The 14,463-nt window shown below is 43.5% G+C and overlaps 1 protein-coding gene across 1 annotated transcript in view; it reads left to right on the top strand.

Moving 5' to 3' along the window:
• Nucleotides 1-14,463, top strand: part of DNAH7 (dynein axonemal heavy chain 7) — a 525,690-nt gene that overhangs the window by 416,789 nt on the left and 94,438 nt on the right. The window contains 3 exon segments of the mRNA XM_030210108.1: nt 1,031-1,221; nt 8,340-8,473; nt 10,970-11,305. Coding sequence (XP_030065968.1) covers nt 1,031-1,221; nt 8,340-8,473; nt 10,970-11,305 — 661 coding nt within the window.

The following is a 14,463-nucleotide window of genomic DNA, read 5'->3' on the forward strand; positions in this document are numbered from 1 at the left end:
GTGTTAATCTGGCCCTGGGCAAGATCCCAAAAGAATAAAACAGGTTTTATGCTGCTTATGAGTTTATCTTGTTGGGCAGACTGGATGGACCGTTCAGGTCTTTATCTGCCATCATTTACTATGTTACTATGATCTGTTACTTATGCCAGTAACAAGCAGTGGATTTTCCCAAGTCCATGTTATTAATGGTTTTTATGGCCTTTTCTTTTAGAAACTTGTCTAAACCTTTTTTTTTAAACCCATCTATAATGTTTTGTATCAGATATTCATATGGTGTTGCAGTTCCTCTAAATCTTCAGATTTGATACTATCCTTCATCTATCACAACTTCCACCATTATTTCTCTATCAGAGATGTGCAGAACAGTAGGAAAGAATTATGTTGTGGATCATAAAAAATTAATTATAGCGAACAGTGTGGTAATAAGTTCATATTGAAACTTTTGACAATCATATAGTTACTGCACTGAGAATGAGCGAATATTCATCTCTGACATGGTCTGCAAAATCTTAGAAGCATTCAGTACAGTTTTTGTTTACATTTCTGAATGCTGAAGCATTCACACAAAAAACTGTGGCAATAGGCAGGCTTATTGAGTTGAAATGAGGTGACTACTTTTGATAGTAAACTGCTTTGTATTAAACTCACCAATGCATTAGCTTCTTATTAGCCATGCTCACTCATGCTCATGACAAAGAAATAGTAAATGAGTTTATTCTACTAGATTTCAGTGCTTTGAATAAAGTTATGGAAATGTACGAACAGACTGTTCTACACAAACATTAATATGATTACGCATATGCAACCAATCGCTTTCTAATATTGAACAAATTCTAGGCTAATGTAGGAATGTAGAATGTCAAATGGAATTATTGCCTCTAAATTCTATCATAAATTATATATAAAACTAGTATTAATAAAAAATAACTGGATGGGTTTGGTGTGTGTACAGAGTTCTGAATGTAATTAATAATGTAGTATTAATAGAGAACTCATGTAAATGTGTAATTCTTTTGTTACTATTTTTCAGTTTTGTTGGAAAATGTTGGAGAAGAATTGGATCCTATCTTAGAACCTCTTTTGCTCAAACAGATATTCAAACAAGGTGGTAGTATGTGTATTCGTCTTGGGGACTCCACAATTGAATATGCTCCTGATTTTCGTTTCTATATCACGACTAAGTTGAGAAACCCACACTATCTTCCTGAAACATCTGTAAAGGTCAGTTCTTCAATACTGAATAAATGATTGTTAGGGCTAATTTTAACAGGACACCTATATAAGAAGTCCAGATGGGTATCTGTTGAAGCCTATTTTATAAATGCCACATAAGCACATGAATGCCCTTATAAAATAGGCATCCAAAAGCAGCTCCAAAGCTAGTGCAAATGTATGCATGTACTATAAGTGTGTACTGGTTTATTTTATAAAATATGCACATACATTGCAATTCTGCCCCTGGTCCACCCAAACCATACACTTGGGAGAGCTATCATGTCTGAGGGCTTACATGTATATGATATACCGTGGATATAAGCAAATTATTGCAAAGAAAGAAAATATTTATATAGGAGGAAAAAGTAACAGACTCCAGTTCAATCACACTGCTTAAGCAGTAATGGAGTTCTCACTGTCATCATCAGCTAAAAAAGCCTCCTTAACTGTATAAGATTTTACTACAAACTGTCCAAAATTAGAAAAAAGACACTTAAGGGTGCTCAAATGTCCACTGTAGCTATTCCATGGCCGACTGTGGCCATAGTTCAAGATACTGCTTTAGAGCTTGCGGAGCAAATGCTAAACTGCACTTGTGTGCCCATAGCCACCGAGGGGGGGGGGGGTAGGGGGGGACAAAATTCCCCAGGCCCCCAATGGGGGCCCGGCACCGCAGTCCCTCCTGCCCTCCATCGTCAACCGGCTGCCCCCTGCATTGAAATCGAAGTCTCACCTCTGTGAAAGCAGCGCTGCAGGCAGCAGAACGCCTCACTTCGGCCCTCCTTCCCTCCCTGTGTTCCGCCCTCGTCTGATGTAACTTTCGCGAAGGCGGGACGCAAGGAGGGAAGGAAGGCTGGAGGGAGGCATTCTGCTGCCTGCAGCGCTGTTTTCACGGAGGTGAGACTGCGATTTCAATGCAGAGGTCCAGTGGCAGACAGAGGGGGAGAGCGGCGGCAGCGACCTCAGGGGGGGTGGGTGGAGGGGGGAGCGGAGGCGGCGACCTTGGGGGGTGGCGAGGGCGGCTGGGGCGGGCCCGGCCCAGTCTCTTGGCGGTCCTGTGTATGCCTGTTCTCTCTTGGGCTTTTCCGAGAGAGAGAGAGAGAGAACAGCTACCTGAGTGGAGTTTAGCATTTGCTCCACAGAGCTATGGCCACAGTTGGCTGTGGAGCAGCTACAGTGGGTGTTGATTTATTATCATGAAAAATCTGAACAGTGAACGATATAAAACAGATGGAAAAACAACAAACAATAACAGATAACTGAATACAAATAAATATTAAAATTATCTAAATACTTTGTTACTACCTGTGTAACACCTTGGAAGTTTCAGGAAGATAACTGATCACAGTTCCTGAACAGGGCCTCAGGACAGAGATGTTTCTCTCTCCACTCCCTATCTGAGACTACAGAAAATCCAGTACCTCCTGGCTGGATTTTGAACTCCAGGGACAATCAAAGCCCAGAGCACCAACTTTGAAAGTGTCTGGCCAATGGCACTGCAGGCTTAGGGTTACCATATGTCTGGATTTACCCGGACATGGCCTCTTTTTGAGGACATGTCCGGGCAACCGAGTGGGTTTTGCCAATCTGCTCGTTTGTCTGGATTTCTGGCTGGTGGGCAGACAAACGGGCAGATTGCTAGCCTCCCCTCCCCTTACTTACTACTGCCCTGGTGGTCTAGTGACCTCTTCAGCCTTCGGGGCAGGATAGAGCCCCCTCTTTCCTGCCTGGAGCACTGCCCTGCATGCATCCTTCATGTTGCTAATCTCAGCGCCGATTCAAAATGGCCGCTGAGAGTTGAAGTGACCTTGCGAGACTTCAACTCTCGGCGGCCATTTTGAATCGGCGCCGAGATCAGCAACAGGAAGGATGCATGCAGGGCAGTGCTCCAGGCAGGAAAGAGGGGGCTCTTTCCTGCCCCGAAGAGGTCACTAGACCACCAGGGCAGTAGTAAGGTAAGGGGAGGGAGGTGACGGGGTATGTGACAGGGGGGAGGGGAAAATGTGACAGGGGGTGTAGTGAGGGCATGAAAGGGGGCAGGGTGGGGTGTGAAAGGGGGTGGGACGTGGTGTGAAAGGGGGTGGGATGGGGTGTGTGGTGGGGGCGGGGTATGTGTCCTCCTTTTTGGGGAACAAAATATGGTAACCCTATGCAGGCTGCCCTTTCCACAGGGATAAACTGAAAAAGAAAACAGCTTTCTCTGCAACAGCTTTAAAACATAGAACAAACACCACCTGCTGGCCAAACAAGAGAAATGCATGTTTTGAAATTATTAATACAACACAGGCTTGAAACCCCCCTTTTTCGCCACAGTAAGTTGTATTGGGAAGAACAAAGAGATCACAGAGGATGACAAAGAATAAACATGGAGTTCAGGTAAAGCAACAAGCCCAGGTAGTAGCAATGATGGATCAGAAGCAATAGTTGAAACCAGATTCCAAATTATGGGGAACGAATGTTGATCTTTCAGGAGGGGGTGATATGATCTATTTTCTTAAGCTTGTGTATTAGGTTTATGGTTGTGTTTTGTATGAGCTGGAGAAGCTTTAAATTGGCCTGGGAGGCACCCACTAATAAAGAGATTACACTCTACCTTGTTAGTGTGCTTTAAGAGCTTAACATTCTTTAGTAAACATACCCATAAATAACAATTAGATTGTACAGAAACATTCTTTAGAAAATTTGTTTTGCTATAGCTTGTCAATTACCTAGTTAATAAAATATAAAAATATACATTTCTCCCTCACTCTCATCTTTTTAATCAGAAAAAATAAGAGTAAAGAGAGAAAATGAATATATTTATTGTACTGAATCCTTTCCATAATGGGATATTGATATTCAAAATTATCTTATCTCACTGGTATATAGAATATGGGAATATTTTAAATTACAGTATTTGGTTTCCAAAGCTGGCCATTATCATGCTTTAAAGTTCAAATTCTAATTAATCACATTTTCTGAACAAATTATCATTAATAAAGTATTAAAGGTTAAACATATTGACTAACCTTGAAAACAGCTTTATTTTAAACCATCTGGTGGTTGCTCTGTGTTTTTATTATTTTTTCAGTCAACAATAAAGCAGTTTAGATCATTCATGATTATACTATTTTTTGTTATTTTGACCAGTTAGCAAATAAAATTGTGCTCTACTTACTTAATCTATGCATCAGTCTTTTGCAATGGACATATCATATTAACATACATATAGAGAGAATTTTAATGCCATGATCCAAATAAACCAATATAGGAGAGTCACAACCGATTGTAGAAAAAAATATTTAAAAACAAAACTTTCTATTGTTACAGATACCAAATAAAAAGAATCTAAACTGTTTAATAAAAATAGCTAGGCACAATAATTTTGTTAAATGAACATTTTAAAGCCCCCCCCCCCTACTACTACTACTACTACTACTACTACTACTACTACTACTTAACATTTCTAGAGTGCTATTAGGATTACGCAGCGCTGTTCAAATTAACAAAGAAGGACGGTCCCTGCTCAAAGGAACTTACAATCTAAAGAACGAAATGTCAAGTTGGGGCAGTCTAGATTTCCTGAGTAGAGGTGTAGTGGTTAGGTGTCGAAGGCAACATTGAAGAGGTGAACTTTGAGCAATGATTTGAAGATGGGCAGGGAGGGGGCCTGGCGTATGGGTTCAGGGAGTCCGTTCCATGCATGGGGTGAGGCGAGGCAGAAAGGGCGGAGCCTGGAGTTGGCGGTGGTGGAGAAGGGTACTGAAAGGAGGGATTTGTCCTGAGAGCGGAGATTACGGGTAGGAACATAAGGGGAGATGAGGGTTGAGAGGTAAGGAGGGGCTGCAGATCGAGTGCATTTGTAGGTTAGTAGCAGAAGCTTGAACTGAATGCGGTACCTGATTGGAAGCCAATGAAGTGACTTGAGGAGAGGGGTGATATGAGTGTATCGGTCCAGGCAGAAGATAAGACGTGCAGCAGAGTTCTGAACGGACTGAAGGGGAGATAGATGGCTAAGTGGGAGACCAGTGATGAGTAGGTTGCAGTAGTCAAGGTGAGAAGTAATGAGAGAGTGGATGAGAGTTCGGGTGGTGTGCTCAGAGAGGAAATGGCGAATTTTGCTAATGTTATAGAGGAAGAAGCGGCAGGTCTTGGCTATCTGCTGGATATGCGCAGAGAAGGAGAGGGAGGAGTCGAAGATGACACCAAGATTGCGGGCAGATGAGACGGGGACGATGAGGGTGTTATCAACCGAGAGAGAGAGTGGAGGGAGAGGAGAAGTGGGTTTGGGTGGGAAGACAAGAAGTTCGGTCTTGGCCATGTTCAGTTTCAGGTGGCGGTTGGACATCCAGGCAGCAATGTCGGATAAGCAGGCCGATACTTTGGCCTGGGTTTCAGTAGTGATGTCTGGTGTGGAGAGATAAAGCTGGGTGTCGTCAGCATAAAGATGATAGTGGAAGCCATGAGATGAGATGAGATCAGGGAGCCCAGGGAAGAGGTGTAGATTGAAAAAAGAAGGGGTCCAAGGACAGATCCCTGAGGGACTCAAACAGAGAGCGGGATAGGGGTGGAGGAAGAACCATGAGAGTGTACTCTGAAGGTACGATGGGAGAGATAAGAGGAGATCCAGGAGAGGACAGAGCCCTGGAACCCAAAAGAGGACAGAGTGTCGAGAAGTAAGTTGTGATTGACAGTGTCAAAAGCGGCGGATAGGTCGAGGAGGATGAGGATGGAGTAATGACCTTTGGATTTGGCGAGGAACAGGTCATTGCAGACTTTAGATAGAGCCGTTTCCGTCGAGTGTAGTGGACGAAAGCCAGAATGAAGCGGATCGAGGATGGCATGAGAGGAGAGAAAATCAAGGCAACGGCTGTGTATGGTGCGTTCAAGTATTTTGGAGAGGAAGGGTAGGAGGGAAATGGGGCGGTAGTTGGAGGTACAGGTAGGGTCAAGTGATGGTTTCTTGAGGAGTGGTGTGACTACGGCATGCTTGAAGGTGTCAGGGACAGTTGCAATGGAGAACAGTTGCATGTTGAACATAATGGTAAGATATATAAACAAATGAAGATCTTTGAAAAGCCAAATAGCATCAACAGAAAGATCTGCATTGACTGCCTGTTAAGACTTATATAGAGTTTAAGGTTGTTTGTTGTGTGTACAAAATTATTATTGGCTGTTGTCCCTATTCTCTTGTAGAGTTACTAACCTTCCTTTCCTCTAGGTTGGTATGTTGATCCAGTTCTTTACTTAAATTGGGTTTTCCATCAGTAAAATTCTTCAATGAAAGCGCTTTCATGATAGCTCTTTTAACTAACAATCTAGTGAGATATGGAATGTACTAACTGTTCATAGACAGTCTTCATCTACTTATTTTCAATTTCGTAAAGATCTGAAAACCTATCTTTTTAGCAAGTATTTTGATTCTGTTCTATGAGAGAGTTTGTTTATTCTTGTACTTTGAAAACCATCTTATCTACAAAATGTTATAATGTTTTGTTGATTTAGGCATTATGTAACCTGCTTTGATTCCATAGCTGATTTAAGCAGGTTATAAATATCAGAATAGAATAAAATAATAAATAATTATCCATGAATAAATCAGATGCCCAACGTGTCAGTGCACCGTGGGTTGAACAGGACTTTAACCTGCAGCAAAATTGATGCTAAGAACAGTTGAAAGAATGGTGTGAATGGGCCAAGGAACCCATCCCTTAATTCTATAACTTGGCAACCACATTTACACATTGCTTGCAGGAATAAATTTAGAGAAAATTAGCATTTTCGCAGGTAAGTGTATGCTTATGTGAATAAGTGCTAGCTAGGGGCCTAATTGCTATTCTGTAATGGTGCATAAGGGGCATAGTAACTGCAAGGGGTGGTTCACATTGGCAAAGCATGGGAGAGGCATAGTTACGGTCCCCGCTTACGCATGCAAATTATGTGTAGTCAGAGAAGAATGTAGATCTGAATATTTTTGGTAACCAAGAAAATCATCCTAATGCTAAGGAGTCCTTTTGCCAAACAGCAGAAAAGGGTGGAGCATGGGATTGCCACACGCCAAGGCCACCTTTTACCGCCATGGGTAAAAGGTAATTTTCTTTAAAGGACCAGTAAATGGCCATGTGCTAATGAAACACATTGGTGCGTGGCCATTTGTTGGGGGAGCTCTCTGTGAGGGCTCCGGTGCTAAACTGGCAGTAACCGAGCAATGCGTGACACTGATAATTACCGCTGGGCATACCCCCAGTGCTAGAAAATTAAAAACAATTTCCTAGCACTGGAAATAGTGCACACTGGAAGCTGCAACTACCTCCGGGCTCCTGAGCGAGCCCAGCAATAGGGCTGATTTCCCATGTACAAATCCAGCGGTAGCCCTACCTCTGGGTAGTAAAGGGCCCCTAAGTAGTAATGTTTTTCCTCAACAAATAGTTAGAGATGGAATCCTGCCTTCTGTCAGTAAGTTATCATAGTGTGGAACTGGGTGTTCTCTCACAGGATTACCCTAATGGATGCATACCTGGCAGCAGAGACATAGCCAGACCTCGATTTGGGAGGGAGCATGAGCCCGAAGTGTGGAGCCCCACCTCCCCGCCGCTTTTGACCCCCCCCCCCCCCCACACCGGGGGAAGAGGAAAGCAGGGCAGGCAACGAGGCGGCAAATATTGACGCAGGAAAGCTTCTGCTGGTGAGGCTTGGGGACACCCAACAGCCAAACCAGCAAATCTTGGAGGGCCCGAACCCAAATTGCCTCTAAGGCTCCCCATGGCTACGCCACTGCCTGACAGGAACAGGCAACTTTCTAGTAGACAAACTCTAGACCCCAGTGTGTGATCCTTGGATTTAGACTAGATAGACTTTTCTTTGGGTATAGTCTGTCAGAAGTGGATCTAAAATTAAAAGGCAGGTTAGCAATAGGTGTCATTTTTCTTCCTTCATTGAGGAACAGATCTCATATATTATAATCTTTTATGGAAAACTATGCACAAGCCTACAGAGTTATCCTGGGAATGATTCACCTTGTTGACATGGGACTAATTGTCATGACTTATCTCGGTGCTTTATTGCTCTGCCTTCAGAGTCCACCCATTATGAGGAAGCAATTTTATTTTGCCTGGTAACTGTGTTTTGAAATCTCTGATTTATAGGTGACTTTACTGAACTTTATGATAACTTCTGAAGGAATGCAGGACCAGCTTCTTGGAATTGTGGTAGCCAGAGAAAGACCAGATCTTGAGGAAGAAAAACAAGCTTTAATCTTGCAAGGAGCTGAAAACAAAAGGTGCCTAATAAAAATTACCTTGCTAATGGAATTTCTTGTAGCCTTTGTGTTAATCTTTTCATTTGAGAATATGTTTCTCTTGGTTCTTATAGGAAACTATAGGTATATACAAAGATTAGGATTTGAAAAAGAGAAGAAAATTGAAGGATGAGTATTTGAGGAGCAATCATAGAATCTGTTTTCCCCCCTCTCCCCCAATGATATTGTGAGACATTGTCTTTATTGGCAAGGATGGCAGCATATTTATTTCTAGCATTTGAGTAGCTGATGGTAGTTATAAACATGGAAACATCTGAAAAAGAATTGTGATGCTGTTTAAAAGAACTTTTAGTGAAGTAAAAGAGGTGTATACTGAAAGGAGTACTATTTAATTATGCTGTTGTCATTCAGGCTTATTTTCGAAAGAGAAGGGCGCCCATCTTTCGACACAAATCGCAAGATGGGCGTCCTTCTCACAGGGTCGGCCAAATTGGCATAATCGAAAGCCGATTTTGCTTGTCCTCAACTGCTTTCCGTCGTGGGGATGACTAAAGTTCACGGGGGCATGTCGGAGATGTAGCAAAGGTGGTACTGGGGCATACCTAACACATGGGCGTCCTCGACTGATAATGAAAAAAAGAAGGGCGTCCCTGACGAACACTTGGACGACTTTACCTGGTCCTTTTTTTCTTATGACCAAACCACAAAAATGTGCCCTAAATGACCAGATGACCACCGGAGGGAATCGGGGATGACCTCTCCTTACTCCCCCAGTGGTTACTAACCCCCTCCCACCCTCAAAAAAATTTAAAAAATATTTTTCCAGCCTCTGTGCCAGCCTCAAATATCATACCAGCTCCATGACAGCAGTATGCAGATCCCTGGAGCAGTTTTAGTGGGTGCAGTGCACTTCAGGCAGGCGGACCCAGACTCATCCCCCCCTACCTGTTACACTTTTGGTGGTAAATGTGAGCCCTCCAAAACCTACCACAAACCCACTGTACTCACATGTAGGTGCCCCCCTTCACCCATAAGGGCTATGGTAGTGGTGTACAGTTGTGGGTAGTGGGTTTTGGGGGGCTCAGCACACACGGTAAGGGAGCTATGCATCTGGGAGCAGTTTCTGAAGTCCACTGCAGTGCCCCCTAGGGTGCCCAGTTGGTGTCTTGGCATGTCAGGGGGACCAGTGCACTATGAATGCTGGCTCCTCCCATGACCAAAGGGCTTGGATTTGGTCGTTTCTGAGATGAGCGTCCTCCGTTTCCATTATTTCCAAAAATCGGGGACGACCATCTCTAAGGACCACCATCTCTAAGGTCGACCTAAATTTCGCGATTTGGGCGTCCCAGACCGTATTATCAAAACGAAAGATGGACGGCCATCTTATTTCGATAATATGGGTTTCCCCGCCCCTTCGCCGGGACATCTTGCGAGGACGTCCTCAGGAAGACTTGGGCGCTCCTTTCAATTATGCCCCTCATTATGATCCAAAGTGTTTTAAAATATGAATTCTTGCAAGAAACTACAGAAATTGCTGCCACATGTAGGAATTTACTTGGGTCAGTCTTTTAACTACATTTTTAAGGAATGTTTGTTGCTCTTACCACTCAGCTATTAATGCACAATAAGTACACAGCCTTTGCAGTAATCATTGGGAGTGTGCCCAACATCTGCCCTGCAGTTACCCTATATGACAGGTATTTACTGAATGGTAAATATGTTGGCAGATAGTGCAGTAAATAAATTTGCACTATCTGCATGCATTTACCATGGACACAACTGTACAAAGAACAAGTAGGGAAAGTATGTAGAGCAGGAGTGAGCAACCACGGTCTTGAAGGGCCACAACCCAGTTGGGTTTTTAAGATTTCTACAACAAATATGCATGAGATCTATTTGCATACAATGGACGTAGTACATGCAAATTAAACTCATGCATATTCATTGTGGAAATCTTGAAACCCAACTAGATGGTGGGCCTTGATGATCGTGGTTGCCTACCCCTGATGCAGAGCATTCCCCATGGAATCCTTTCCAACCCACCTGCATATGTGTGTATGTTTGTAGGATGAGGGGAGTTGGTGGGTTGGTGTGTATATGTTTGAGTGTGTCTGTGCATGTGTATGTGCACCCTTGCATATGTTTGTGGGGGCGGGGCACATGTTTGTGTATCTGTGGGAACTACAGGTCAGTAAGTCTGACTTCAGTGGTAAGTAAATTAATGGAAATGCTTTTAAAACAGAATAGTTACGTTGAGACTGGGTGACCAGAGAGTTGGATTGGAAGAGAGTTCTAGATGTGGTGTATTTAGATTTTAGCAAAGCCTTTAACACAGTTCTATATAAATGACTATTAAATAAACTGAGTACCCCCAGTATGAACCCTGCAGTGATTGACTCGGTTAGAAACTGGTTGAGTGGAAGGTGAGTGGAAGGTGACTGGATAGGCCAAATGGTCTTTATCTGCTGTCATTTTCTCTGTTTCTAAGTAAATTTACTAACTTTTTGTTTTGTTTAGGCAGTTGAAAGAAATTGAAGACAAGATTTTAGAAGTGCTGTCATCTTCAGAAGGAAACATTTTGGAGGATGAAACTGCTATTAAGATATTGTCTTCCTCTAAGGTTTTGGCTAATGAAATTTCAGAGAAGCAAGCCATAGCTGAAGTCACAGAGAAAAAGATTGATGAAACACGAATGGAATATCGCCCTATTGCTATCCATTCATCAATACTGTTCTTTTCAATTGCTGATCTAGCCAACATTGAGCCAATGTATCAGTATTCTCTTACTTGGTTCATTAATCTTTTTATCATGTCTATAGACAATTCAGAGAAATCTGAAAATTTACAGATGAGGTAAATAATTTGCATTATATTTTTAAAGCATATCTACATGGTTTGATCGTTATTGTTTTAAATGTTTATAAAATGTATGATTAGGAATTTGGGTTTCCTGGGGCTTTCATAAAAGATGTCTTAATTTTAGATTCCTCAGAATTTTATATAGCATAGAATATCATTTAACACTAATTCATGCAGAAACTGCTTACTGCATTTTAGTAAAAAGGCCACTTACAGGCTTATTTTCAAAAGAGAAGGGCGCCCATCTTCCGACACAAATCTGGAGATGGACGTCCTTCTCTCAGGGTCGCCCAAATTGGCATAATCGAAAGCCGATTTTGGGCATCCTCAAATGCTTCCTGTCGCGGGGACGACTAAAGTTCCCGAGGGCGTGTTGGAAGCATAGTGAAGGCGGGACTGGGGGGTGCTTAACACATGGGCATCCTCGGCCGATAATGGAAAAAAGAAGGGTGTCCCTGACGAGCACTTGGCCGACTTTGCTTGGTCCATTTTTTTTCATGACCGAGCCTCAAAAAGGTGCCCAAACTGACCAGATGACTACCGGAGGGAATTGGGGATGACCTCCCCTTACTCCCCCAGTGGTCACCAACCCCCTCCCACCCTAAAAAAAAACTTTTTTTGCCAGTCTCAAATGTCATACCCAGCTCCCTGACAGCAGTATGCAGGTCCATGGAGCAGTTTCAGTGGGTGCAGTGCACTTCAACCAGGTGGACCCAGGCCCATACCCCCCCCCCCCCCACCTATTACACGTGTTGGTAAATGGGAGCCCTTCAAAACCAACCGAAACCCACTGTACCCACATATAGGTGACCTCCTTCAGCCCTTAGGGCTATGGTAGTGTTGTACAGTTGTGGGGAGTGGGTTTTGGGGGGGCTCAGCTCCCAAGGTAAAGGAGCTATGCACCTGGGAGCAATTTGTGAAGTCCACTGCACTGCCCCCTGGGGTGCCCGGCTGGTGTCCTGGCATGTGAGGGGGACTAGTGCACTACGAATGCTGGCTCCTCCCATGACCAAATGGCTTGCATTTGGTCGTTTCTGAGATGGGTGTCCTCGGTTTCCATTGTCGCCGAAAACCAGGGACGACCATCTCTAAGGTCGACCATCTCAACATTTGGGCATCCCTGACCGTATTATCGAAACGAAAGATGGACACCCATCTTGTTTCGATAATACGGGTTTCCCCGCCCCTTCGCCGGGACGTTCTTAGAGATGGGCGCCCTTAGAGATGGTCGTCCCCGTTCGATTATGCCCATCTTAGTTTTCTGTATTGAACACAGGAATTACATTATTGAGTTCCTACTAAATCTTGTGTCTGTGCTGGCTTTATCATTAGGCAGAATGAAAATTTTGAGATCTGTTTGCAAAAGTTCCAGAACATGCCTATGGTAGCTGACTGATTCTGGGTGGAAGGAGGCTATATTCTTTTTTCTACCCAGCAAAGAGCATGGTGCTAATGTGAGGGAGGAGGGGAGGACCAAAGAAATGAGGAAAATGGAATCTTATACATAAAAGTGTATTTTATTAAGATGAAAAACTTCAATCTCAGACCATCGAGACTCCTGATGCAGGCAGTAGCGTGTTGAAACACTGTCCATATATAGTCCTCATAGCATGCAATGGTCTGACATTGATGTGTTTTTCATCTTAATAAAAGACACATTTGCATACCAGATTCCCTTTTCCTCATTTGCTTGGTCATCTGCACTGTGTTTGCCTTGCCTTTGCAACTTGTAGGGTTTTGGATTTTCCCTTTCCCGCAGAGGAGGGGAGGAGACATTGTTGGAGGAACTCCTGTCTTGAATGTGCAAAGATGCAGCCCAAGAAAACTTCAGTGCAGGAACTTGAACCCATGTGAGCGCTCAAGGACTGCTGAATCCCAGCTCCTTTGAAACAGGAAGTCTGTGTCAGAGAGGGCAGTATGCAGCTGTCTTTGAAAATGCACATGGGCTCAAAGGCTTTATGCTTACTTTTAGTTCCATTGTAGGCCTATGGAGATGTGGCAGCGGTGAGTGGAGAGATACAGGGGAGATGCTGCACCATGGAAGGGGGAAAGGAAGTGATGAGGGAGGTGGGAGATGGTGACATGAGAGGGAACAGAAGAGGGGGAAATTCTGGACATGGAGGGAAAGGAAAGAAAGGGGGTAGTGCTGGACATGGGGAGAAGTGAAGAGAGGGGGAAATGCTGGACATGAGGAAGAAAACAAAAAAAGAGAGTGGTGATGCTGGAAAGTGAGGAATGGAAGAGAGAAATGGGAGATGCTGGACCTTGTCAAATTCTGCAGGTGTTTCAAGACAATACATGAGGCAAATAGAGAGAAAAGGGAGATGCTGGACAACAGGGGGAATGGAGTGAGAAGGGGGAGAAGCTGTATGTGGGGGTGAAGCGAGAGTCAGTGAAATACTAGGGGATAAAAGGTTGTGGAAAGGAGTAGAAATAGAAAGCTATAGGTAGATGCAGTAAAACGAGGGAGATTAGGAACTGGATGGTAGGAAGGAGGAGTTAAAATATGAAAAGAAAGAAAAATAAATGGAAGAAAACAAAGGAAATGATCAATGTGGACAATAGATTGAAATTGTCAGCCCATTGTGCCATGGCTACTAAAAAAGCAAATAGAATGTTAAAGATTATTCAATAGGAGATGGAGTACAAAACATAGAATTGTATTATTCCTCTGTATAGGTTCCTTGTGAGACCACACCTTGAGTATTGTGTGTACTTCTGGTTGGCCCATCTAAAAAAGGATATAGCAGAACTATAAAAGGGAAATTGATAAAGGGATGGAACATCTGTCTTAAGGCTAAACCTGTTAGGGAATTTCAGCTTGGAGAAAAGATAACATAGAGAGGATATGTTAGAAGTTTATAAAATCATGAGTGCCTATGAGATCTTTGAGAGACATTAGTGTGTGACCCCCCCCCCCCCCCCCCACCAGTTTCATTCTCTTGTCTGGTTCCCTCTTGTACTGCAGTGGTATAAAAACTCTCCATCAATCCTCCTCTCCTTATGTACCTCACCCAGTTTCCAAATCCATGCACTGGGGAATCGGAATTGGCATCACTGGTACCCAAGAAGTATCGGCACCGGGAGGAGCGCTATTCCTCCTTGGTGGAGGTGCCAGTGCACCAGTCTCCAGGCAGCCAGTTTCCCACTTC

Source organism: Microcaecilia unicolor, chromosome 7, assembly GCF_901765095.1.
Source record: "Microcaecilia unicolor chromosome 7, aMicUni1.1, whole genome shotgun sequence".
NCBI lineage: Eukaryota > Metazoa > Chordata > Amphibia > Gymnophiona > Siphonopidae > Microcaecilia > Microcaecilia unicolor.